This window comes from Accipiter gentilis, chromosome 14 (assembly GCF_929443795.1).
Source record: "Accipiter gentilis chromosome 14, bAccGen1.1, whole genome shotgun sequence".
Lineage (NCBI taxonomy): Eukaryota > Metazoa > Chordata > Aves > Accipitriformes > Accipitridae > Astur > Astur gentilis.
Window position 1 is genome coordinate 24,414,978 of NC_064893.1, and position 25,586 is coordinate 24,440,563.

The window sequence follows — 25,586 nt, forward strand, 5'->3', positions numbered from 1 at the left end:
GTCATTCAGCAAAATGCATTCCTTTACCATCCATAGCACAATTAATCTAACTTGTCAAAAATTGCTAGTGATCTCTACACTGTAGAAAATATGTAGGGACTCGTGGCCCACATCCTGCAGGCAATAGACTAAAGGGCAGATCCTACCGGAAGACCTGAAGAGCTGGACTCGGTAGTCTGCCTGTGTAAACTTGTTGTGAGGTCCCAGGGCAAAAACAGTTCAGAAAAAAACAGAAGGAGAAGGTGCAGTTAACCTGTTCTTCCCAAACCTTAGCCTCCTCTGCTTGTATCACTCTTAAAACTTCCATGGTGACTAATGGTGATTTTCATCAACAAAAGAATGCACCTGCTGATATGAGAATAACAGGAAACCCCTCTTTTCATGCAATTATCCTTACTGATAAGAAATAAAGGACTCCCACACTGCAGTCTTCTGAACATGCTGTCTAGAAACATCTCCATCTGCTGAATTGTTTTAGATCAAACTTTTTCTACCCCATATCTTTCCACAAGGCACTAGGGGGTCTTTAATAAGCTACTTTCCACAGTTACCGTAAGAAAAATATAGCAAGTTTCTTAGCAATGAAAACTAAATTCCACTGGAAATACCTTGGTGGAGTTTTACAGCTTGTTTATATAAAACACTTTAATAGTGAAGGGAGAAGAAATGTTTTCCTCACACACTTAATTTCTTTATCTTGCTGTTTACAAGATTTTTTCTTCATGTTGTAATTTATGGCATCATTTTTCACGGATCTGAGTAGGAGCCTGGGTATTGAAAAGAGGAATGTGCTTTGAGGAGGTAAATTAAGTTTCTCCCAGAGTTCTATAATTCAAACCTGGGTACAGCTGAAATAGTGTTGAAATAATAAAAAAGTTAATTTCGAGAGGAGAGGGGGAAAAAAATCAGTGAACCTTATTCCAAATAAAATAAAGCAAAATCTTTTCCTCTTTGCATTTACTAAATTGCAAAGTACAGAGTGCCCTGGTGACTTGTTTTTGCCCAAGGGACATGAGTGCTTGACTGGTCAATGCCTTCCTGTGCCCACGACAGCTTCTGCTCTCATTTAAGAAAATAAACATGACCATTTCTGTCATGTCGATTGTATCAATTGAATAAAGCTGTTAAATAGGTGAGGTAGTGTTAGAGGTTCTGTTTATTTTCATCTCTGCTATTACTGCATGCTGATTCCTAGTTGCACTCAGAAATGCCAGTCACAAAAAGGACCCTCTGTGCTGAGAGGTTACTTCTGTGAGTTTGGGTCAATGCTTTGGTTTTTAGCTCTATTTTTCATCAAGTTTCTGTGCTGCTTCTTAATATTCTGTGAAGTGTTCAGCTATCATCTGCAGGGAGTGAATTTGTGCATGTGGGTGGCCTTGAATCTCTTGTGGAAATACTCCTTGTAGGGAGGGCCTCTGGTTTCATCACCTAAGTGGTACCCTATTGCAAATAAACATCTGTTTTTTATAGATTAGCTGTAACTTTATTAATTTACAAGGGTCAATTTACTACCTTTCTCCTGTTAAAGCAAAGGGAAATGGGTACATCTCAAGAGGCAGTGTAGCTCCAAAGCTGAGGAGGGGCCCAGAAACTAGGACTTACTTGTTATGGGTCTAGTCCTACAAATGCTTGGTCAAGTGAGAGGACCCAGTGACGATGAGAAACTGCCAGCACAAACAAGGCCTACTCGGTAGATAGGACCCAGCAGGATCAGGCTTTGCTTACAACATTGAAACAGTAATTTTCATGCCACTTGGTAGGCAGATTGCACCAGATGTGTCTGACTCATTGCATCCATGAGATGCAATGCACTCAGATTATCTCTGCCAGGCAGAGGTGTGGATCAGACCAGGAGTCTTCCTCTTTGTGGACTCCAGGAACTCTGCACAGCAGAGATTAAACTGGGGTCTGCGCTCTGGCCTCTTTGGCTTCTTGACAATTTGACATGTATAAAACAAAGTCAGTGTGACTGTGTGATACAGGCAGCACCTGGACTGCAGATTCAGACAGTGTAATCAGAAATCAGTTGCTCTTTCTGTTAATGTAGTTAGCAGTGTCAGCTAAAAGCTTGGCTAATGTTGGCAATACTCGACCATATTCCAACTGGGCAATTTAAATTTCTGAAATGTACACTGGTACTAAACCAATTGTCTTTCACATTTCACCTCAGTCAAATAGTAACATGTGTTCAGTTTATTGGAGAGATTTATTTAAAGCCAAGGTTTCTTAGGATGTGCAATGAACTTGCAACTTAAAACCAGGAACAGTAATAGTAAGTGTATCTGCTTTCTTTTGCAGCTTGTATAGCTCATTACAGAGCCTAGTTAATCAAAACTGTTATGTCTGTGTGCAGTGTAGTATTTCAAGTACTGTATTTTAAGCATGCTCTTCAATTTAGAGAGACACCTCAGTGTCCTGTTTAAGCAGCATCTATAGCACTTTAGGATTTGCTTTCCATTTGCTTTGCTTTTCTGCCTAACATCTGGGGAGAGATTTAGCAGAGTGAAAAATGCATGGCCTGGGTGATAACTGCATTGAAGAAACCGTACTGAAGACTATTCCCAACTGTTCCTGTGTTGTACAGGGTCTGTTGCTGGGGGAATAAGAGAGAGGAGGGGTTTGGATTGCTTAGAGAATCACCTCCAATTGTATTAACAATAGAAAAATTATTTAATAGAATTTTATATGAAAGTGCGGCTTCACAGAATTCGATGTCAAGGTTTGCCCTATTACTTAGTATGTGGATGAAATGCACTCAGGAAAATTAAGTTAGAATCAGACTAAACTTATGTATATAGAGACCAAGAATGTAATAGAGTAAAAAGAAATATTACAAATAAAAATCGAGTTAGAATTAATTTCTTGTGATTTGTGCAAAGATTGGGAATGTGGAAAAGTAGGGGAGACTCTCCCGTTGAGTCACGAGGTTCAGAGAAGACCCCCCTTGCTTTCTAAACTCCTGTTAGAGTCTAGGTGTGGCTGGATTGACTCCTAGTCCCAGACTTGGTCAACGGTTTATATCTAAAGGGATTATGAGTATAATAGCAGCCTAAAACTTATTCACAGTCGAATAAGATTCACAACAGTAATTTAATTATAAATTTGAAAGTAATAACTTATAATATACTTGCTATAATATACTTACTATAGACTATGCAGGCTAGTACACGTGCATGCATAAAGACACTAAGAGACATACATGTAAGAGAGTAAAAGAGGTATACCCGTTAAAAATTCCCCTCGAGGTCACTGAAAAGATTCAGGTCAAATGCTTCGGCATCTTTCTCAGCAGGCGAAGGGTCGAGCCTCAAGGAACAGAGAAAATCAGCCCAGGTCATATCAGCTTTCGGCAACATACCTCAGATTTTCACAAACAGGAAAGTTTGCGACCTCAGAGGCATCCCACTCAGAGGGAGATGCTGGTCACAGCCCACCGCGGTCCAGGAGAGCTCAAAGGGCACCACTTAGTACCTCTGTTTATAGGTTCGGGAGATGATTGACTTGTGTCATCAAAAAATTGGTGGAATCCCAGCTGCGCTGGTACCATTTCACGTGCAGTTAAGGAAAGCTCGGAGGCTGTCTCAGAATAACTCAAAACATAGATACGGGATGCTCCAAGATTGTCAGGGGAGGACTGTAATGTCTCAAGGTTGTTATGAGAGAGAACTGGCTATCTCTACTCCTGTCCCCTGCCTCTGCCGGGCAGCAGGAGTCCTTGAGCCGCACAGCATAACTCCCCGTCTCAGCTGTGTAAGAGTTCGGGGCACAGTCAAGGGTCGCTTAAGTGCCCGACTCATTACACTTATGCTAAGGCCTAGCGAGACTTCCCAAGTTTGTAAATCATCCGGGAGAGGGGGAAGAAATTCACCACCACAGGGTCCCAGAGGACAAGTGGTACCGTGTCACCCTGGAGCCTGATGCTGCAACTTGCATGTGGCCCATTTGCAATTGCTGACTCATAAAGCAGCTCAACTGACTTGACAATTCGTTAAATAAATAAATGGGTTTTCTTTAGCTGTGGGTGGATTCATTTATCCTGAGTCTTATGCTGCATGGAAGGACAATATCTATTTTTTGTTGTCTCTTATAGGAAAACCATTGTAAAAAAAACTTTGATGTTTCTTTTAGATTTATCAGTTACAGAAAATGAAGATGTTTTAGCTATTTCATCTTAATCTTATCAATAGCCACTTGTGAAAAAATAAAGGTGTCTGGATTCTGGCCTATGCCAATTTGCAACTGTTGCTTTGTGACTGAAGAGAAGGAGAAATGGTGGCCCAGAGTCCCAGACTCTTACGTTGAGAACACATTAGTGAAAGTGATCAACTTAGGTGAGACAGGATGATCTGACAGTGACTGGGAAGACTGATTTTGTGGGGTGTGAACTGGGCTGCTGTTTCTGGGATATGCATGCATTTCTTATTTCTTCTGTACCATCTCATGCACACTTGGAGAATCCTCATAGGAAGGGAGTAAAATGGTCTGTGCTAAAGAAGACAAAAAGTTTCATCTTCTAGGTGAGCCACAGGTTCTTTGGAGTGAGGAAAGACCTGCTGGGAGAAGTCCCTGACTGTATTATACGTGTCCCTGTTGATCTCTTCCATCCTTCAACACCAGCAGCAAAATCCCACGGGCTATAGAAGCAGAAGGCACTGAGCTGCAGCCCAAGTCAGTGAAGGGAGGGAAGGCTGCTGCTGTCTGCTGCTCCTGGAGCCATCTCACAGTGTGGTGTGGGCTGCAGGAGAAGAGTTGCTGGAGGAGGATGCAAAGGTGCAAGGGCTGAACGAGGAGGCAGTCGTCTGTGGAGGCAGCTGGTGAAACCATGAGAATGGAGCTAGTTTGGGAGGAATCTGAAAAGTGAGACACTGCTTTTGATTTAATGGGGGAGAGGGTCATGTAGCTTGTGGAATCGATCCAGGTTTTTAGGCATTGTGTTCTTTCTGCTAGAGAGTGTGCCTTGTCATGGGGTTATTCTGGATTTAAAAGATTCCTAGTAATGCTTTGTGGAGTCAGGTGTCACCCTGGGCTTTCACAGACTAGAGGAAAATTCCAGGTTTGACTTGAATGCAAACCTGTTCACGGCTTTTCTTCTGCTTAGGGTAAGGAATATGGCTTACCTTGTTAATAGGTCCTCTCTCATAGCTCAGAGTCTCACAAAATGTTCCTTTATTTTCTCTTAGGAAAAGAAAACAAAGTGCCAGGTTCAGAAAAAGTTGGCTGGTTTCCTTTCCTCTTCTTTGGGAAAGCAAAAGACCCAGAGAGAAAACCACTAAAAGCTTTTTATTAAAGTATTTATCTTAACTATTTTCTAAGTAAGACTTCTGGCCACTTTGAACCTTCTGCAGCTTTCATTGAAGATAATAGCTTTTTAATGACAATGAGTTTGTTTCCTTTACGCCCTGGGGTGAGTCATAGCCCTGTTCTCTCTGAAGAGGCAGTATGTGATGGGGTTGTGTAGCGTCTTTTGGCAGAAGAGAGAAGGCTAACACCCGTGTTCTTTGTGCCTATGGCCACATCTGAATGAGAGAAGCGGACTTCCCTACTTCTCTTCTAGCCTGACTTTTGCCCATGGTCTTATAATGCAGCATTATATATGAGAGAGGAAAAGGCAGACTAAGCAGATCACACTTGCCACGTGTTGGAGTCTGCCGGAGACACTAGTTTTGCCATGTTGAGATGAAGCCTTTAACAAGGGTGAATGCTTTCGGGGTTTAAATCCAAGGAGGCGTTTGCTCAGCGGTAACTGCTCTGCTGTGGTGTGGATTTTCTCGGCAGTACCTCAAGAGTCTATGTCTTGGGGACAAAACTGGTGAGCTGAAAAACAGCAGATGCTTTGGACCTCGCTGGTTGTACATTAGGGCTCTGGAGAAGACTTCTGCCCTCTTCTAGTACTCTCTGTCTGGGAAGCTGATGTGGTTCTCGTTGCTGAGGGTGAGTTTTACAAGGGTGGCAAAGGCACATCTGAAGAAGCGTGCAGCAGTTGCTGGCCTCCTGAGCACATGCAGAAAAGTCCAGGTCTAACAAGAAGAGATTTTTGGTCCCTGGGTCAATAGCCCAGTTCAGGTGTGCTGGCCAGACCGCCCTTCAGTCCTAATGAGATCCTATCCCTTTGTCAGAGTATAGGACTGTTCCTGGGTGGGCTTTGTTCGCAGGTGGAGTTTAGGACTATTTGGTTCAATGTTCTTCTCCACTTTGGCAAAAGACAGAAGAATCTCAAATACATGAGCTCATAATCTGATTTTTTTCAGATTTTCTTCAGGTCAATCTCTGAATCTTGCTTGGTATCAACTCTTATCCCATGTCTCTGTGTGCTAAAAACTAGCAGATGTGTACAGAAGGGGAATTATGTTTAAAGGTCTTTTTACTTCTAACATCTCAAAGGACACTGAGAAGGAGAGAATCGCAGTGCAGAGTTTGAAAGTCCTCCAATTAAAGTGGCATTAGGATCCCTGTGGATGTATTCTTTGCTTACTGGCCTTGATAAAAGAAAATTCCACCTGAATCTTTTCTCAAATAAGCCTTTTTTAAGACTCAGTGCTTGGTCTTCCTTCCTTTCCTGACCCCCAACATGTTTTTAATTATGGCTTTCTGCACGGGGTGCCTGGAGTAAGCAGGCAGACAGGCATTTTAAGAAAGCAGGAGCAGGTGTGAAAGTAAATCAGCCAGCTCCTCTAGTGCTTACTATTATTATTTTGAGTTTTTCAAAAGAAAGAGAAAAACCTTAATTCTTGCATTAGGATATTTTCACACATGAGACTTCTCTTTTGCTCAGCACTAAGAGCTTGTTATCTGCCTGTGTGAATTTGTTTTCATCTTGGCCTTAATTAATTCATACTCTGAGTGGGGTGCATGGGAAAGCAAGACCACAACCGCAGCAGTGATTTCCTTTGTTGCCAAAGGTTAGCTAACCTAAAGAAGGACTTGAGAGAGGCAGGACCTGTGAGGTGAGCAGGTGAGGAACTGGATGTCAGAAATGCAGCTGTGGCAGAGAGATCACAGCAGAGGAGCTGCTGCAGCAGAGTCTGGGATGGTGGCACCTCTCCCCAACTCAAATCATCGGCCAGGCAGCCCTTCCTGGCAGGGTGGTTCTTCAGCCTGCAGGAGAGATGATTAAGGGACAATTCAATGGAGATCTATAAAATCCCAAGTGGCCTTGAGAAAGTAAATGAGAATTGATTGTTCCCTGTCTCTTCCAATACAAGAACTAGGGATTCAAATTAAATTAGCTGATGTTAGGTTCAAAACAACTTCATGCCCTGTGTAGCATGGCATTCTGCCATGAGAGACTGTGGGTGCTGAAAGTTTACATGGGCTCAAAATGAGATGAGACAGAATTTGTGTAAGACACGGACTGAGGCATACTACTATACATTCAACCAGTCTTATATTCCCTCCTGGGCATCTACTATTAGCCACTATTGAAGACAGATATTGGGGGAGACAGGTCTTTGTTTTGACCCAATGCAGCTTTTCTAGTCAATGAATAAATGTGCAGCTTTTTATCAGCAGCAGTCTGAGCTCAAATCCCAGTTTCTGCTCTGGTATGGTTAGATCAGCTCTGAGGAGTCAAAGGACAATTTGCAATAGCTTGTGGAAAGGACATCTTTGACCTGTCTTAGGAAAGAGCTGTGTGCACTGAGGTCATTTGTTGAGACCTGGGACTGGCAAGACTAGGACAGCAGCTTCCTCAGGGTCTAGGATAGAATGAAGGGCTGAGATGCATCAAAGATTTCCTACTGCCAGGGCGTGGGGAAGGGAGTTAAACATTTTAATGAAACAAACAGTAAAACCTCAGGTGAATGGCTTCAGTGGAATAGCCAGGCAGGAAAACTCCTCGGAGACAGCCAGGAGTTTCTCGCACGTGTTCCCTGCTTTTCCTGAACTGGAGGCTTTTTTTTTTCTTATCTGCCACAAAGGGGGAAGGATCTGGGAGGGGAAAACATTCAGCAAACTACAGAATCAGGTAAGTGCTGTGAACACAAAACCACAGCAGTTGCTTTGGTCTTGGCATGAGACCAGCTTGCCCCTATTCTGCCTGAGCAGTCAGGCACAAGCATAATGGAGAGTTTGAAAGGGAGAGTTAGTTAAGAATAACATGGGGCAGTTCAGTCTCTCTTTGGATTTATGTTGGTGGTCCTCTCCTCTGTTGCACTTTGTCTCCAGTTCAGGCAGGCAGGGCATAAGAGCAAATGCTGCTGCTCAGCCAGAGCAGTAGCCCGAGAGGAGCAAGAGGAAACGTAGGGCTCGTGTCTGAATATAAATACTGCTGGAAAAGAAACAGCCTGCTTCAGAGGATGCTGAAGCATCATTTCATGAAGGGGGATATCCCCCGAAACAAGATGATGGGATAGGAAGGAAGGGATGGGAGGTTTTTACATAATTACAAGTTAGGCGCTCAGCTTCCAAAGGGTGGAGGGGTGACGAGAGTTGGCATTCCATTTTGATTCACACAAATGTTGTCTGAGGTTAGAGCAAAGCCCCTGATTATCAACTATCCCAGAAGATCTCAGGCTCTTGCTGGGTTTCCTGGTTTTGGAGTTTTGCTGCTTCTATCTGATTAGTTAGTTGTAGGAAGCTTGACCATTTGCCCCGGCTTTTCTTTGAAAACATTAAAGTTTCTGAGGGGTTTTCTACTTCCCTGATGATATTTAAAAGCGGAGAACAAAGTTTCTATGTGCAACTGGAGTGCCTCCTGTGCTCCTCTATGCCCAGCAGGACGTAGTCTGTTTAGGACCATGAGTGCTAAAACTCTCACCAGCCAAGCCTGGAAAAGTGTGCCCTTGCATGCTCTAGGCATGAGATAGGAAAGGCAGCAGACCACAGAAAAGACTGCTGCAGAAATTGATTTTCAAGTTAGTACCTATTCACAGCAGCAAAAGTATAGGTAGAAATACTGACCTGTGCCTTCTTGTGAACAAGTATTGTTGCCATTGCTGTTGATTTGCCTCATGTTCTGGAAAGCTCGTGTGAACTGGTGGTGCTTCTTGCTGAAATATAATGAACAAGCAGAGCATCCCTTGTGATAGCCTTGGAGAAGGGTTTGAATGAGGTGGCAGTCAGCTCTCCTGTGGCCTTCACGTATCTGTAGAAATCAGATCACTTGGTTGGCTACTTTCCTTCCATGCTTTTACAGACTTGGCTGTGACAATGGAAAGTAAAATCAGACACTCCAAACCAGAACTTTTTTTTTTTTTTTTTTTGTCCTGCATAGTCATAGCTCTGTTAGTTTCCTTATTGCTGGAATGCACAGGAATCCATGTCCTGCACAAAGGACATAAAGTGCAAGGGGCTGTACAAACACAGAACAAAGAAAATACTGCTATCCTAATGCATTTGCAATGTATATATAAATTATCAGGTGATGGGGTGTACAGGCAAAGGGGTGAACAGTTGGGAATAGGGTAAATCCTATCCAGGCTACGTAATCTTTTTTTTTTTTTTTTTTTGGGGGGGGGGGGGAAGAGGTGGGGGTGGTAAAGTTATGGCAAAATAAAGTTTAAGAAGGGGCTGGTATTGGATAGCATTCCACAGATGAGTGGATCAGCCTGTGGTGAAGGCAGGGACACTGATTAACAATCCAGAGTGAAAGTGAGAGTAAGCTTCCCTTTGTCCCTTGGAAGGGACTTTCCATCTGCGACATCCTCCCACCCTTCAGAGTTAACGAAGGGAGCAGGAGGGCCTCTGGGAACTGGGTCAGTGGCAGCTCCAGCACAGTGCAGCTTAATTAAGCAAAGGCAAATGAGAGGGCAGGAACCCCGTGTGGCCAGCCGGGAAAGCAGCTGGGTTTGAACAAGCAGATAAAGCTGCATTTCCCTGTGCCCTAGTGAGCTGCCTCTTGATGTTCCCTGAAGGTTGGAAGACACAATCTCCACTGCCAAGGACAGCCCTGCAAGCTGTTCTGCTCCTGAACCTCTCCTTATAAGATGGACTTAGCCAAATTTCTTTTCTGTAAAGCATACTTGCTTAGCTCCAATATTCCTTATAGGGCCAACAGTCCCACTTTTAGACTTGGCAATTGTCTTGCAAGAAAACCGTTGCTGGGCTGATGTGGTCCAGCATGGCTTGGGCCATGTTTTCCTTGGCTTCTTTACCATCTTTAGAGCCTGTCAGGGAAAAAAGAAAACAAACCCTAAAAAATCCCCTAGGGCTATGTCAGACCAGAACAAGGGAGAACTTCTGCTTTCAGACTGAGAATGTGAGATAAGCAACAAAATTTGCTCCCAAGAGCTTCAGGTGGGGGTGGATTGAATATAAACCCTACTGAGGTGTCTGGACCCAGATCCAATTTTCCTAACAGCACAGGGTCAGTCAAAATTGCAGTCTTTATGTGGATGTGTTGCTTTCTAAAGCTAATTTTCAGTCAGTCAGTTCTGTGTGTCTCAGAATAATGTGAAGGTGTTCCTCCTACCTCAACAATTCTTGGCATGGGGACTTGCAGCATGCCAGCATCAGTGCTGGAAACAGAAACACCCGGGAAGCGTTCTCTGTTACTGATCCTCAGTTAATTGCGCAAGAGCTGCGCAGGCCTCTGGTTTGTGTTGACTAATTAGCTGAGTAATGCAATCTCCTTTTGAATGTTCTTCCTGTTCTAGATCAAGAATGAGACATACATTGATTAAATGACTTGTGGTCACATAGTGAGTGACTCATTGGCAGAAGCAGGAATTAACACCTGGTATTGTTAGATTCCTGCTTCCTAGACCCCATGGCCTCTTACTTCTAGTGCTCTTCTCTTTCCTCTCCTGGCCTTTTTGTCTCTTGCCCACTGCAGGATTTGCTGGATGTGTGATTTCCAAGGTGACAATATCTGACCGCTGCCAAGAAAACGAGACATCTACCCTTTGCTACAGACATCTGTTGACATACAAAGAAGCGAAAGTTCCTTTTCTTTCTTATCTTTTTGGAACATTTTACCATGTTATGCTTGAGCTGGTACAGTGCCAGGTCTCCTCTGCTCCCATGCCTCCAGCGTTGCACATGATGAAGGCGTTAGCCTGTCCTCTAATACTATTTTTCTGTTTTTCTAGAAGCATCTTTGCTGCAGTCTCCCTGAAGTGGAAACACTCCGCTCATACCCACTGTTAGCACAACAGCATAATCAGTTCCAAAAAAATCTGTGGGTGGGTTTTATAAATCCCAGTTCGGGATTCAGCAAGGTGTAACATCTGTTGTGATCAGTATTTTAGAGCAAGTCTGTCCGATAAAAAGTTACAGTAAAGCCTTTAGCTTCCTACTGAATAGCTAAATAATTCACAGGAGTAGCTCTAATCACTTCAAGCTTCTTGCATTTGAAAGTAAGCAGAAAATTCAGAGTAATTCTGGAGGGAGGCAGTATAGCCGGCTGGATCGTGTTTCTTACGAGCTGCTGCGCTGGGAATGAAGTACCTTCAGGTTTTTAACGGCTCCTGAGGTACGCGGGAGTCAAATCTGGCACCAAGTGGTCTCTCCTATACTTTGTTTTTGATGGTAATCTTTAGGATAATCGGGCTGGCGAGTGCTAGCGGTCCGCGCAGAAATCATACCCTCTCGTTTCAAAAGCCTGCACCAACGGAACTATTGGATGCGCGGGCATCGGGAGATGCCACGAAGGTTGAAGGCAAAGAAACGTGACGGTCGGGAAACTACGGGGCACCCGTGTACCGAGCGGCTGGTGCCGTAAGCCCGCCGCCAGGGCCCCGGCTACAGCTGCGCACGCCGCACCGCTCCCAGGGCCGCACCTGCCTCGGTCCGGCGGCGAGGAGCGGGCGCTCCGCCCGGGATGGGGCCGCCGCTGAGGCCGAGCGGCCCCGGGGCTCGCTCCGCCGTCCGGGCTGGCGGCCCCGGGGCTCCGCCCGGCCCGGCCCGGCCCGCCCCGCCGCCTATCCCCCGTTCAGCGGCGGGGCCAGGGCGCGGGGAAGGCGGGCCGGCGCCTTCCCCCCCCCCCCCCCCCCCCCCCCCCCCGCCTCAGCGCCCGCTCCCGGCGCCTTTCAGCCGACGACCGGGCCGGGCCGCGGGGAGCCGAGGTCGGTGAAGGCGCCGCCCCGCCATGGCGGGGTGTCCCCGCTGGGCCGCCCTGCTGGCGCTGCTGGCCCTGCCGGCCCTGCCCCGCCGCGCCAACGCCGGCTGCGCCGCCCGCGGGCTCTGCTGCCCGGGCCGCGACCCGGCCTGCCTCAGCCTCGGCTGGCGGCCCGACGGCTCCCACGGGCCCTGCTACTGCGACCAGGCGTGCGCCCGCACCCTCGACTGCTGCCACGACTACGCCGAGGCCTGCCCAGGTGAGTGGCCGGCGGGGCCGCGGCCGCTCCCGCCTCCGGCTGCCCCCCGCCGGGCCCCGAGCCCACCGGCACCTGCCTGCCCTGGGGGCTCCGGCTGCCCCCGCCGGGCTCCGCTTGGCTCCCGGGGAAAGCGAGAGGGGGCAGGCGGGGGGGCGGGTGGCCGAAGGAGGGATGCTGCGGGCGCTTGGCTCCCACCTCGGCTGCGGTTCTCGGAGGTGCTGGGGTTCCCCTGGAGCGGGTAGGTGGCAGGGCGCGTCAGGACGCGATGCGGCGTGTTTGTGCGGGACGGAAACGTGAAATGGGACGCTTCCAGACTGAGTCAGGGTCCCCCAGTCCCTTTCCCTCTTGCGGATGGAACTGTTACGGATGGGATCAAATCTGCTGCTCCCGTTAGTTTGTGCTTCCCTGCAAAAAGGCACGGACAGCTGCAGCACCTGCCTGCAGCTCCAGCGTTTGGTCTGGCGAGAGCCTCGACCGCAGTGCCCGGGCAGCTGCGTGCCAGGGTCCCGGGCAGCGCTGCCTTCCCGAGGGGGGCACAGCAGCCCTCCCTCCATAAATGTCTTGTGCTAAAGTGCGGACATGAATTAAGGGGATGAGTTATTTTAGTGAGTGGTGCAATCTCATATTCCCTTCCTACGAACGGCATCCTCAAGGAGCCTTACCTGCTCACATAATGCCTTTTTATTTTTTTAAACCTGCATAGCTGCGCCTTAGCGGAGTTTTGCTCTAGGCAGATGGGCAGACATTCCCGTGATTTAATTGCCTTTTTCCTTTCAAGAGAGAGCTGGAAAATGGGTGGGAAATAAGTTCGTTCCAAAGTGATTTAAACAAGCTACGTCTGTGAATGCGGACAGGCTGGCGGGTCTGCAGACCAACAACTCCCAGGTGCGGCGGAGACCAGCGAGCAGAAAAGTGCTGCCCACGGGATCCCATAACCTGCCTCACCCCTGCCCTGAGGCAGGGCACCCCAGCTCTGCCGGGAGGGCGCAGCTTGGCTCTCTCTCCTGCTGTTGGGGCTGTCAGGGAAGGGGCATGTCGGTGCTGGATGCCCCAGCGTCTTTGATGTCTGAACACGGCTGGGCTGTTCAGTCCTCCTTCAGTACTGCTGTGTCTGAATCCTGCTGCTCTCCGCAGTCATCAGGGATAACTGGGATAGACAGGAACCCCTCGTGTCTGTTCTTCATATTACCAAGGAGTAATAAGACAAATGTATTTGCAGGCCCATGTTACTCACTGTGAGGGGATAGTAAAGGGCGGTTGCTGCTCCTTTTCTATGCTGGGCACCTTTGCAGCAGTACCAGTGTCACAGCTGCAGCCCCTTGCTGCCAGCCCGGTGCCATCCTGTGGCTCACCGGAGGAATAACAGCATCCTGCTTACGGAGATCAGGCGAGAAAGCCGATTTTGTGCAGGGTGAGGTATTTCTGCATTATTTCTTGGGATTCATTTGTGCTGCATGTAAGGGACCCAGTTCTACTTTGACTTGTATTGCATTTGTAGCCTGGCCTTTTTTCAAGAGTTTTCTTTCTCCTACCGCTAAAGAGCTACTTTATCAAACTGACTTGTAAAGCAAAATATTAAGGCAAAGGCATTAATATCTGACACCAAACAAAACTGAAGAGAGCAGAATATTCCAAATAAATCAGATGCACAAAAGGATTATAACGTTGGCTAGCCTACAATCCAATGCACAGGCTTTTTTTGTGGTGCATTGCTGCATATTTGGAATTTCTCAATTACTTAGATAATTGATTTAATTCCTAATCTTTGAATAGGTTTAAAAAGCTGTTTGCGGTGACTTTAGACAAAGAAGAAAAACAATAGCATTTGAAAGATCTTCCTAAAGTTTCTGAAGACAAGGGCAGTTTCAAATGAAGTTAATGCAGTAATTAGGGGTTATCTGTGTTCCCTGGGAGAATAAATTGAAGTATCAAGCTTGAGCTGCTCAGAAAGGCTGGGATTCACAACAGCATTGAGCAGCTTATGTCCCAATGAAATCAGTGGGGCTCAGACTTTTGAATACCTTTGTAAGTTGGAGTGCAAATGTCTGTTACTGTAAGGTGCTGAGCATAGTGGCTCTTAATCAATCTGAATGGGCTCATCTGCATCTTTAAATTGAGTGATAGTTTGGTAGTGGAGCTGGACCCAGAACCAAGGAATTCCTTGTGCCTGAGGTCAGTGTCATGGGTCAGTGTTTCTGTCCTTGCGTAGTTTGCCTCTTGAGTACTCATAGGGACTTTGGTGGAAGATATCTTGCAAGTGCAGCCCTTCTCTTAGTGTATGGAAAGCGGAGTGTGCTGGCCTTTAGCTGGTCACTGGGTGTGTGAGGCACCCAGTGGCCAAACCAGCAAAGTAGGAAACCTGACAAGACACCTGTTCACTGGTACGACTGAAGTTTGATGTCCTTAGAAGTGCTGGTGTGGTGTACTGTCACATACTGGCCCAGCTCAGTCACAAGATGCAGAAATGCAAGGAGAGGGACTGTAGCCAGCTAAGAAAATTTTTTTGGAAAAAAAAAAAAAAAAAAAGAGTCTAGGCTGACTTGCAAGTGTTTTTCTCCAAAGGTATTGTTCTTGATGGTTAGGTTGTGTTGGTTAAGTAGAACTGACCAAGTATATCATGGGCTATGGTTCTAGGTTGCCTTTGAGAGAGACCAGGAGGTGAATGCTCTTGTGCTCAAGTGATTCCTGTTCTTGATAGTTCTTTCCAAAGATTCAATCCTCTGAAACTCAATTATGGGCATGGTCATGGGGAAGAGATCACAAAAGGGGATATGTGACACAGGGAGTGGTACCAGTGTGTTTCAGACCGAATGAATGGGATGTTGAATGCTGAATGAAGACATTTCTTTAGCTGCATGGAGGCCAAAACTTAGGAGTTTAGCACAGTGAGAACAAGTAGGGATGTTCAATTATGTGAAGATTTTTGAAGCATTACTTAGTGCAAGTTCCCAAAATTTAAAGTCATGAGTCGCATCCTCAGAATATTTTGGGATTGGTTCCAATATGTACAAAGTAGAAGCCATTGTATTTCATTGTGATTCTTGAATTCAACTCCAGCTTGCCATGTGATGGTCCAAACTCCATGGCTGGTCATCATCTGCTGTGTGATATCTCAGAAGAGATACCAGCAAGATTTCAGGCGATATCTGCATGAAGGCTCTACACCCTCCATTTCCTCCTGCTCTTTATTCTGCTCTTCCCCTTGCACTCAACTTGACCTTGTCTAATTTTAAAACTTTTCTCACTTATCCAGTGCAGGTCCCAGTTTGAGGGGGAGGCTTGCAGTGGTGTAGGAAAGAGAGGTGACTAAGCCCCACATAGGCTAGCCTGGATGACTGGAGCTTCTGGGCAGGTAGTTTCCTCGGAGCAGAGCTAGTGGGAACTGCCCAACACAACTGTGGGACAGGTGTGAAATAAGGAATGTTGTACTGAGCAATGTCAAGAAGTGTCTTTTCTGGAGAAGGCACATCACTGGCATCACTTCTGTAACCTTCCCCATCCTGGTTTGTTACTCTTCCTCCAGTTATCCCCTGTGTCGTATCTCAGTGGAGTGTCTGGAGTGGCTGCGCAGAGCCTTGCAAGACAACGTACCGTGTTCGGAGGAGGCACGTCATCCAGGAGCCCAGGAATGGAGGAGAGGCATGCCCTCCTCTTGAGGAGAGGGCTGGCTGCGTGGAGTACTGGACTCAGCAAGGAACAGAGTGCAAACAGTCCCTGAGTAAGTCCACTGAAAATGTAAGTGTCTGGGTAATTGGAGGGAGGACTCTTGCTTGGGTCAGCAGAGCTGATCTTTCTTTACTGTTTGCAAAGTGTCGTTTTCAGACACAAGCATGTTTGCTCTGGGCCTGTCTGGTGTAATTGAGAACTGAGCTCTTCACACAGGGCCTTAGAGATATCCTTCCTGGGACAGTATTTGAAAGTAGTGCCTGCTGTTTGCTGTGATCTGCTGTGTTTCAAAAGTGAAATATTACAGGCCTGTTGTGATCTTGCTTATACAAGTGTAAATCTCTGGTGATTTTGTTAGAGTTGGTAGATTTATGCCTGTTTAAAACTTCTGTAAGTGGGTGTTGAGCACTTTTTTTTTCTTCTTTTTTATATATTCTTTTTAATTCTATGAGTCATCTGCAAAAAATCATGAAGGAGCAACACTTGTCAAAGGCAAGATATGAATTCTTTGCACTGGAGCAGAGTGCTGGCAGAGATCTCCAGCCAGTTTCTGGAGAAAACACCTGATTTCAGTTTGTTCAAATCAGCTTTTCCTGACATACCTTTACTGATTTTTAGAAGAATGGCTTGTCATTTTGGCTGGTATTTTGGTGTCAAAATCTGTCCAGTCTGGATGTTGGCTACAACCAACTCCTTCAAACCGATGGGGAGTTAGTATTAAGTGAATATTGCCTCCCTGCTGTCTTTTGGGCGTGCCTGATAAGTAGGCTTACTCCGCTCAGGCAAAAATCTGGCAACAATACAGATTCTCTTTTCAGTGAAATGGTTGGTAGTCACGGATAATATGAAAATACAAAGTTTGAACTGTTTTTGTCTCCTGCTGAAGATAAACCCATATGACATTAAAGGCCTATTGTACTGTTTTGCGGATGTAAATAGCCTTAGTGCAGTATTGCCACTTACACTATGTACTCTTTCTCTTTGATATACACAGTCCCAGCATTAATAACAACAGGAGGATTTGGAAAAGCGAGGAAAAAAAGAGCTGCAGCTGACGGCAATGAAAGAGCAGGGTAAGTTGGAGGCTGAGCACAGGGCCTCAGTCATAGTCCACCTTCAGTGTCTGTCCGGTTGCAGTTTTGGGCCCAGCTTTTTGCTGATCAGAATTGGTGTTTTCCAGCAGAAGGGTGGCACTTCACTAGCAGGGTGCTGCTCTCCCCTCAGCAACAGCAGTATCTGCCGTGCATTTGAAGGTTGTGGGTCTGCCTTGATGCAAGGCCAGTGTGAGACTGAAATTCAGCTCTTTGTTCATGGCATCGCTGCTGTTTAAAGTTGTATGATCAAAAAGCCAAGATCACCTCAGATCTTCCCAATGTGGAATCTGGTGCAGTTTGCACTTTTTTACTTAAACAGGATAAATTCTCAGGGGGCAGAGTTTGCTATCTTGTTGCATGGGAAGCACATCTGTCTCCCATTTCAGCACCCCTTGGCTGTAACACTGCCTGTTTTCCCTGTAGCACTGTTCCACAGCACAGGTACAGGCAGGGCTGTGTGGAAAGCTCTGTTGCATTTTACCTTTTGAGACACAGCCATCTCTGTGTGTGCTGCTCTGCCTCCGGGCTGGTGCCTTAAACACAGGGAAGCTGGCATCAGCCTTCCCAGTCCTCTTCTTCCCCAGTTGGGGTCATCGCTACGAGCGATGCAGTGCTGATGGGAAAGGTTATCTTCTGCCCTGTAAACCCTCATACACAGCTTCACAAGATAGTTATTCGCCAGGGATTCTTAGTGCAGTCCCTGGTGGTTTGCCTGTTTCTTGTCGAGTGCTGCCATTCCTGTAAACACTGTGTGGAGTTTCCCAGAGCTGCTCTTGCAGCATGAAGCAGCCATGCACTTGTTGATTTATTTCCCCACATGCTGTTGTACATATAAGTATTCCCATAGTGCGTGGGTGCATCCGTCTCCCTCACTTAAGTGTCTGCAGGAAAGAGCATCTGTTCACCCTGAGTCTCCCTTTGACTCCTCATTAGTTGAGTCTTCCTGTAAAATTAAAAAATGTGAGCATGGGTCTATTTATCCTTGGCATTTATCTTTGTTGTCTTTCCCTCAGATAAGACAAGGAAGCAAACTGCTCACGTGGTTCAGTGTGCTACTTGAAGGTGTTTGGAAATCCCCGTGATGACTGATGCAGAACCAGACTAGACTAGAACCCAATTCTCTTCTGTGTTTATAGACAATTACTAAACTTCCTTGGTTTTCCCCTCCAAACAAGGCCAGTTCTTTTGGGCTTTCCTCTCAGGTTTGGTTAAAATCAGAAGCACAGAAAAGTCTGGGCAGGACAGAAGTGCTGTGTCAATCTGGTACTCCTCCCACTGAGATTTGACAAGCTCACTCTGTCTCTTAGAAGGGAGATCATCACAGGGAAAACCTCTACAGACCGAATCTTAGCTCCTGTCGCAAGCTGATCTACAAAACCCTTTATAAGTAACTGAGAGTAGATGATAGAGAAAGTGTGGTTCAGCAAATGGATACCAGGCTTGGAATCGGTATCAGAAGACCTGTCCGTTGGGATTTTTTGGCTTTAGTCAAATGCTTGACCAGTATGTGTCTCTATTTGTAAAAACAGGTGCCAGTAATACCTGATATTTTTTGATATGTCAGCTGAAAACAGCAGCAAAGTAGTTTTATTCCCCGTTTAACCTTGTCAAATGCAGGTACACCATATGTTCTGTTTTTTATGGCCTTGGGTGTGGAGTTTTTTTGTTTGTTTGTTTGTTTTCTTGTTTTTCTTAATTAGTGGTCTATAGTCACCCAGTTTAGTCTGGCTCTTCCAGTCCTGTGGAGGGCTCTAATCTGGTTATTGAACTAACCTATTGGGTTATTTTGGTTGCAGGTACTGTGTTGAATTCCAGCTTGTGGCCATCACGCCGGGCTGCTTGCAGAGCCACCACTCGTACACCCACTGGATGCAGTATCTCAGGGAGGGCCACACTGTCTGTGTGGAGTGTCAGCACCCGGCTTTAGACTCCAGAAGTCTACATTGTTATGGGGATGGCAGTGGAAGCAAAAAGTAAGAGTTTTAGGTTTTGTTTTCGTGTTGAATTTTTCATTCTTCTCCCTTGATCTGCTTGTCCCAATTTCATAATGTGCTGCACACAGCTCTCTGGAGCACTCTACATATATTAACTGGTCTTTGTTGCACATCATGAGTTTCTTGCAGAGATGAAATGATCTGGTGAAGCTTACATATTAAACCAGTGGCAGAGCTAGGACTGAAGTGTGGGAGCATCTGCACTTAGTCTGCTAAGTCTCCGTGACTTTTAAGTGGCACAGTTGTGGAGGTTTTTTGTTTTATAGACACTCCAGCCATGCTTCTGAGGTTAACAGTTCTGTCAGATGTCAAATAAAATAAAATCTTTTTCTGATTTTTAAGCACTGGCGACTTTGTTTCTACAAGTGACCCTTTATGAGTATTTCTGGCAAGTGGCAGCTGGCTTAAGGACTTGGGGTATGTGCTGGCACCTGAGGCTGGATGGAAGTACTGTTAAATCTTTGCACTTCCAGCATCCTTTCCCTGGAAAGCTGAAGAAGCTGTGGGGTGATTGACGGTGACCGCCCATGTTGTACAAATTGGGCAGACTCCAGCAAAGGTGAAGGGAATGGCTTGAAGCTGTGAAACGCATCTGTGGCAGAGCCAGCAACGGAGGAGTCCTGGCTTCCGAGCCTCTGCTGTTGTCACTAGAGGCACAGCTTCTGCGCTGCTTTTATCTTGATACTCTTAACCCCGTTGTTAGTTTGTTAAAGGCATCCTCTGAAACTGGTTAACAGCCCTGCCTGAGAAAAATCATTGCCCATCAGTGCCGGGCAGGGGTATTTTTAAAACTTATGTAAGTGTTGAAATAAGCACGTTCATTTGAATGAGAAACTCTAAACTAGGATTGTCAGGCCTCAAGCACACAATGTATTGCACTACCAAGACTGCCAATAATGGCAGGGGTTTTAGGCAGGGTTTTTCTCGGGCTTTTAGTAAGAGGAAGTCATATTAGAGTCTTTTCCTTCCCTGCCTCAGCTTGTTATGTACAAAGGTTCTGAGAGCTTTTAGATAAAGAGTCAAAAAATCTTAACTGGTGTGTCCAGAAGTAGCTCTTACTTGCATTCAACATGTAAATGATTATAAAAGCTTACAGTAATGTTATTTTACTAAAACCCTGGAGCCAGACAGGAACATCAGATTAAGCGAAATAAAAAACATATTCAGGAATTCATTTCCTCATTAGGGTGCAAAAAGGGGTGGGGGGGGCATTTTCCTTCACCTGATCTGGTGAACAACACTGTATGTGGAATGGAAGCACAAAGAAAATGGGACTGTGTCCTTTAGGAATGATGATCTGATTGTCGGGTGTTGGCAAGCTGAAGGCTGGAAAGTGGTAGTGGTAGTGGAGTTGGGGTGAACAGTGACTGGTTTGCTGAAGTCAGGACTCAGCCCATGTCTCAGCAGATGGTTTGAATCCATCCCAATTGAGCAGAGCCTAGAAATTGTTCCCAGAGTCTTGTTGGAGGTCTGTGAGATAAACTAGTGGGTCCGTTTCATTATAGGCATGTGAGAGCTAGCAGGGAAGCCAACTTTTAACACAGTGAGCTTTTACCCCTCCAGCATTACTGCCTATAATGTCAAATGAAGTCATGTCTGTGGCATTTTCTAGGCAGGTACGAGCTCTCTGTATGTGTGCCAAGCAGCCGTACTGTATGCGTTCACTTGGATTCATTGCCAGGGTAGTAACATAGGCTTGGAGGACAGTCAGGGCTGGCCTGAGCAGTGGACAAAGCTCCTGTCTACAAAAGGCAATGGAGATGCACTTTAAGCCTCCCTGAACCAGCAGTGCTGGGCAGCTTTGTCAGAGATGGATGTGTGACTGGCAGGTTGAACATGAATGATGTCTCTGGTCTGCAGCTTCCTCATCCTGTGTGTGTGTGAAGCCTCCCTTACATTTCACATGGATCTTTTAGATAACTCCCATGTATCCCCTAGACAGTTAACCTCCAGGGCATGGTCTGGTGTTCTTTATCACTATTTGACCTTACAGTGGTGGGTCAAGGAGATTGTTGTCCAGGGCTGGGTATCTTCCTTGATTTTCTTGATATGAACATCTCAAGTGCAAGCGTTTACTATAGGTATTCTTTGTACAAACAGAGCTATCTCCTAATTTGTTTCCAGAAATAATACACTTTTTTTACCAGGTTGCATGGAGGAAAAAACTGACCTCTGTGATCTCTGAGAAGAAATTGGACTGTTGGTGGGGACAGCCATTGAGTGGGATGAGGGAAATGTCTGTGAAAAGGCTTCTGCCTTCTGTTAGAGGAAGTGGCCGTATCTGAGCATGCAGGCTTGCAAGGGAGCAGTGTTCTGAGGGGGTTACATGGTGAGCTCCTCAGGCTAGGATTTGCTGGCCAGATATGGAGGGCATAAATGTGATGCTTGTAAAGAAAGGTGGAAGAAGATGGGAAAGCAACTGCTGCCCTGATGAAGAGGATGGTGGGAGGCCCAAGCTGATGCCAGAGACTAGGTTGCAGTGTGTGTTGAGTTTGCCTAGATCTGCTCACAAGTCTCTGGCTGTATACTCGGTTCACCCTCATTTTGAATTTTTGCCGCTGTAATTCTGCCAGGAGACATGGACAGTTTGTGGCAACCTCAGAGCGATGGTTATGCTGGCTGACCCGTGCCATCGTGTGCTGGCCCCGGTCTCTGGGGCTGCTGGTTGAGGCTGTGCGGGGAAGCATGCACAGCTGCTGCTGTCCCACCCACGCCGTGCTGGCGCTTTGCTTCTCACCCTGTCAGTTCGGCAGCTTGTGCCAGCGTTTAGTTCCCTGAGATATTGTTCCAAGAGTGACTCTCAGGAAGGAAAACATCTGAGAGAGTTTAAAATAAACTCAGCAATGCTGGTATATTTTGATGAGTATTTCCTAATTATCTTCTTGTGTCTAAGTGGAGTCTGGCTTATAAATGCTTCAAGTTAAAGAGAGATGCTTGTTATCTGTGCCTTCCACCTGTCTCCCACTCTGTAGAAGATGCTAGTTCTTTTTAACCCGTATTATGGAAGCTCAGGACGTTTCCCAAAGTCCTTGATATATGGCCACATCTGTGGCCATCAGGTGAGGATAGCTTGCTTTAGCTTCTTTCTTCTAGAAGGTTATGAGATAAACAAGGCAGAGCATCGAGCCGGGAAATTGATCTGTTAATTTCGGATCGTCTTCTGAAAGATCTACAAATAAAGCACAGACTTGACATCTGTGAAATTGTTACTCAGCCTGTGCCTATGAGGATCAGCTGCTCTTCATCATCTGGAACAAGATGTGGCAGTTGTAGCACATAAATGTCCAGGCTGCAGCAGTTTATGCCTGTGCTCGTGGGGCAGAGGGAGAGAGAGGATGGATGGACTTGATTTGTAGCAAAGTCAGTATTTGCCTTCCCCATGAGCAAGATGAGAGTAAGCAAGTTTAGCTTATGTGTTTAAGGAGTGAAGCCTTTTAAAGGTAAAGATGCAGCCCACAGTTTTGAAGGTAAGGGACTGGTCTGTGCACAGCCTGCTTTGTCTGGCATCTTAATCCTCCCTGTGCAGATTCTGGTATTTTGAAATAACCCCAAGCCAAAAGAAAAATGCAGTGAGCGTTTTCCAACCACGTGTGATGCATAAAACCCTGCTCTGGCCCATGACATCTCATTAAACCAAGGGCAGGATTGTTTTTGTGGAGCTAGAGCAGTAATTCCAGTTTCCGCAGAACTATAAAACAAGCAGAAGTTAGGGGTCTGTTGGGCTATTCTGTGGGCAGCTCTCTGCACAGGGCAAGAGTTGATTCAGTTGTGGTATTTGTGCTTCTCCAATGGTCAGGGCTGGGATGCACTGATGTGAGGAATTCCCTTAAACCACTAAATGCTAAAATCTGGGAAGGGTCACAGTGCTATAGCAAAATTTCCATTTCTGTGGACATTAGGCCAGCGTTGCTTGTGCAGCCACTGATTGTGAAAAATGGCCTGTGGATCTGCTTGGTTGTTTTACTAGGATATTTCTCTGTTCAGTTCTGGTCAATGTATTGATGGACTGCTTTGGAGAAAAGGTGGTTGGTTGGTTTTTTTTGTCCTCTACTTAAGAGGCCTGTGAGTAACCTTGTTCCAACACTTGTGGGTCTGATACCTCCAGCCAGCTGCCATCCAGAAGCTGTGTTAGTGTGTAGCTCTTAGCAAGGCAGAAAAGCTTAGGCAAGTGTTCCACTAACGTGGTTATCCAGAGATGTTCATGTCCCTGCACCTGCTTGCACAGACATGTGGTGTGTATTGCGTGCTAGGTACTTATTCAGCATCTCGATGGTTATGGGTGGCAATAGAGCTCTGCCTGCTGAGAGGGAGCATGGTGTTACAAAGAAGAATGGAGAAAGAGGTGTTTTGCCCACTTTGCAACCTGTCAAGTGTTTCAGTACAGGAGTTATGGGGATGCTGGTGTGCTTTGTGAGTTGTTGCGTGCAATGCTGGGCACCTCGAGGGAATGGTTCTATGAATCCTTTTGGACTTAACATCTGCTTAACATCTACAGCGTGTGCTGCTCTGGATTCTTCCAGACCAGTGTTCCTGACTGACTGTGGCTTTACTTCACACTGCTGTACTCCTGTGGGGGTCACTGTGGTTGCTGCTTCTTTACAGTGGTAGAAAGGCAGAATTGCGTCCATGGAGTGAAAGTGAACGTTAGCAAACTAAATGGGATTTACTGGGTGATTTAAGCCCTCATTGTACAAGTGACTGCCCTGCAGCCCAGGTGCAGCACATTAACTTTTTCCCCTCTTATGACTGTTTTTCAGGAATCAGCTGTTGCACTGGCAGGCGGTAGGGAATGCTCAATGCAAGGGAACCTGGAAGAGAATTCGCCAGCTGGACACTTGCTCTTGTCCTTCTGTTCACAGCTTCTTGTTCATCTAACTTCTGGCAGTCTCAGCAAGCAAGTGCTGTGATGGCTTCTCTGGCACTAACGTGCAGCAGCAGTAGGAACCACAACCAAAGCAATGACTTCTCCATGTCAGTAAGAGGCTATGCCGCTCTACTTTCAAGAGGTTGCCGACTGTACTGGGACATCCTGAATCCTCTCTGTCCATGTGTACTCCTCAATTTCCAAAGAAATCAGGCTGGCTGTGAAGTGCCAATCTCTTGCTGCCCATCTGTCCCTGAGAGAGGCCTGTCTGATCTGATGACTTCTTGCAAATTCCCTCTTTCTTGACAGGAACAAGAATTCACCAAATAAGAAATTGGACAAAAAGGCCATATGAAGCCAAGTTTAATTATTATTTTTCTAAAGTCTCAATGAAGAATCAACAATGCAAAATAAATTAACTCAAGTGCCTTCTTTCCATGGCAATGGCACTTCTTTGTGGATGCTTCCTGCTTGTGCTTATGTATCTTTTCCTTTTGTTTTCATCCTCCCTGGTCTCATAATTTCATATTGATCCTCAGCCTTACAGAGGGTTGATCTTGCACTGCTGAGATAATGGCAAAACTTAGAAATGAGCCTGTTCAAATCTGTGAGAATAGAAGGTACCAGGGATAAATGGGCCCTTGGACTTCAGGTTTTAAGGAGCAAATCCTAGTTGCCCCAAAATGCAGTGCAGTCCTGGGGCTTTAAATAGGAAGTCATCCCAGCTGTACCAGGAGGGCTAGTTATTGCCTTATATTTTTGACTGGAAAACATTTGAAATATTTTCTTTATATTCTGCTGATTTATATTCATACTTTTCTATAAATGAAAATAAAGGAGACTGGAGACATTGTCCCAGTGTGTATCTATTTGATTAATCTGTGTAATGCCATCTCTTTAGCTGCTGAACCTGCTTAATTTATTCCAGCCAATCTTGCCACTGACACCTCTGCTCCAGCAGGTAAGACTGGAGGAAAAGTTGCTGCTGTCCAGTTCCAGAACTACTGAGGATTTACAGATGGAAGTTCAGCACCATGACCTACCACTATGCAGAAATGGATGTGATACTTCTTTTCATACACACATACTTCTGAATTTGCTTAAACAAAATTACAGAAAGGACTTACTCTTTGTGGCAGAGCGCTGCACTGGTGAGCATCTAGGTAATTAAATTTGTCAAAACCCAGGTGTGTGGCTGGAGGTGGCTCCAGAATTTTAATGCTCAGGTCCAACTCTAGTCTAGATTTGGATCGTGAAACCCATCTAGCGACCATGTTGAGGGTCTTTCATGGAAACATTAAAGTGCACTGCGGATACGTGCTTGAGATGCTTAGAGGCATGTGTAGTATAGCGATGAGAGGTCTAAAAATGCCTGATGCCTCCTGGCCAGTACACTAGGGATTTGAGAGCAAGGCTCTGTTTTTCCTTGTATGTTACAAGCTGTCTGTGGATTAATGACTCACAGTGGGGTTATCTCATCCCGGAGTAGCAAGATTTTAAGGGGAAGAAAAAAAAAGGCTTGTGCTTTACTGTCTGTCATAATCTGTAACTAACTTGTGGCCTGCTCAGCAGTACTCGCTGGTTTGTGAGCAGAGGGATGCGATCCCTCTGAGAGATGGTGTGGGAATAAATAACTAGAGTACATAATTTTGTTTTTTGCAGCGAGGAATTTCTATCAAGCTCTAAGCCAGTTTCATTTTCTTGGTGGAGGTAA

The 25,586-nt window shown here is 45.9% G+C and overlaps 1 protein-coding gene across 1 annotated transcript; it reads left to right on the top strand.

Moving 5' to 3' along the window:
- Positions 1–12,007: 12,007 nt before the first annotated feature.
- On the top strand, positions 12,008–24,713 carry LOC126045440 (somatomedin-B and thrombospondin type-1 domain-containing protein-like). Its single transcript, XM_049816593.1, has 5 exons — positions 12,008–12,254; positions 15,778–15,972; positions 16,915–16,993; positions 18,811–18,987; positions 23,766–24,713. Exons 1-5 carry the CDS (start codon positions 12,026–12,028, stop codon positions 23,881–23,883), a joined length of 798 nt encoding a protein of 265 aa, XP_049672550.1. The 5' UTR covers positions 12,008–12,025; the 3' UTR covers positions 23,884–24,713.
- Positions 24,714–25,586: the final 873 nt, after the last annotated feature.

Coding starts and splice junctions, on each gene's coding strand:
- LOC126045440 (XM_049816593.1), top strand. CDS start 12,026: ATGGCGGGGTGTCCCCGCTGGGCCGCCCTGCTGGCGCTGCTGGCCCTG. Junction 15,973..16,914: donor AGAGTGCAAACAGTCCCTGA/GTAAGTCCACTG, acceptor TGATATACACAG/TCCCAGCATTAATAACAACA. Junction 18,988..23,765: donor GATGGCAGTGGAAGCAAAAA/GTAAGAGTTTTA, acceptor ACTGTTTTTCAG/GAATCAGCTGTTGCACTGGC.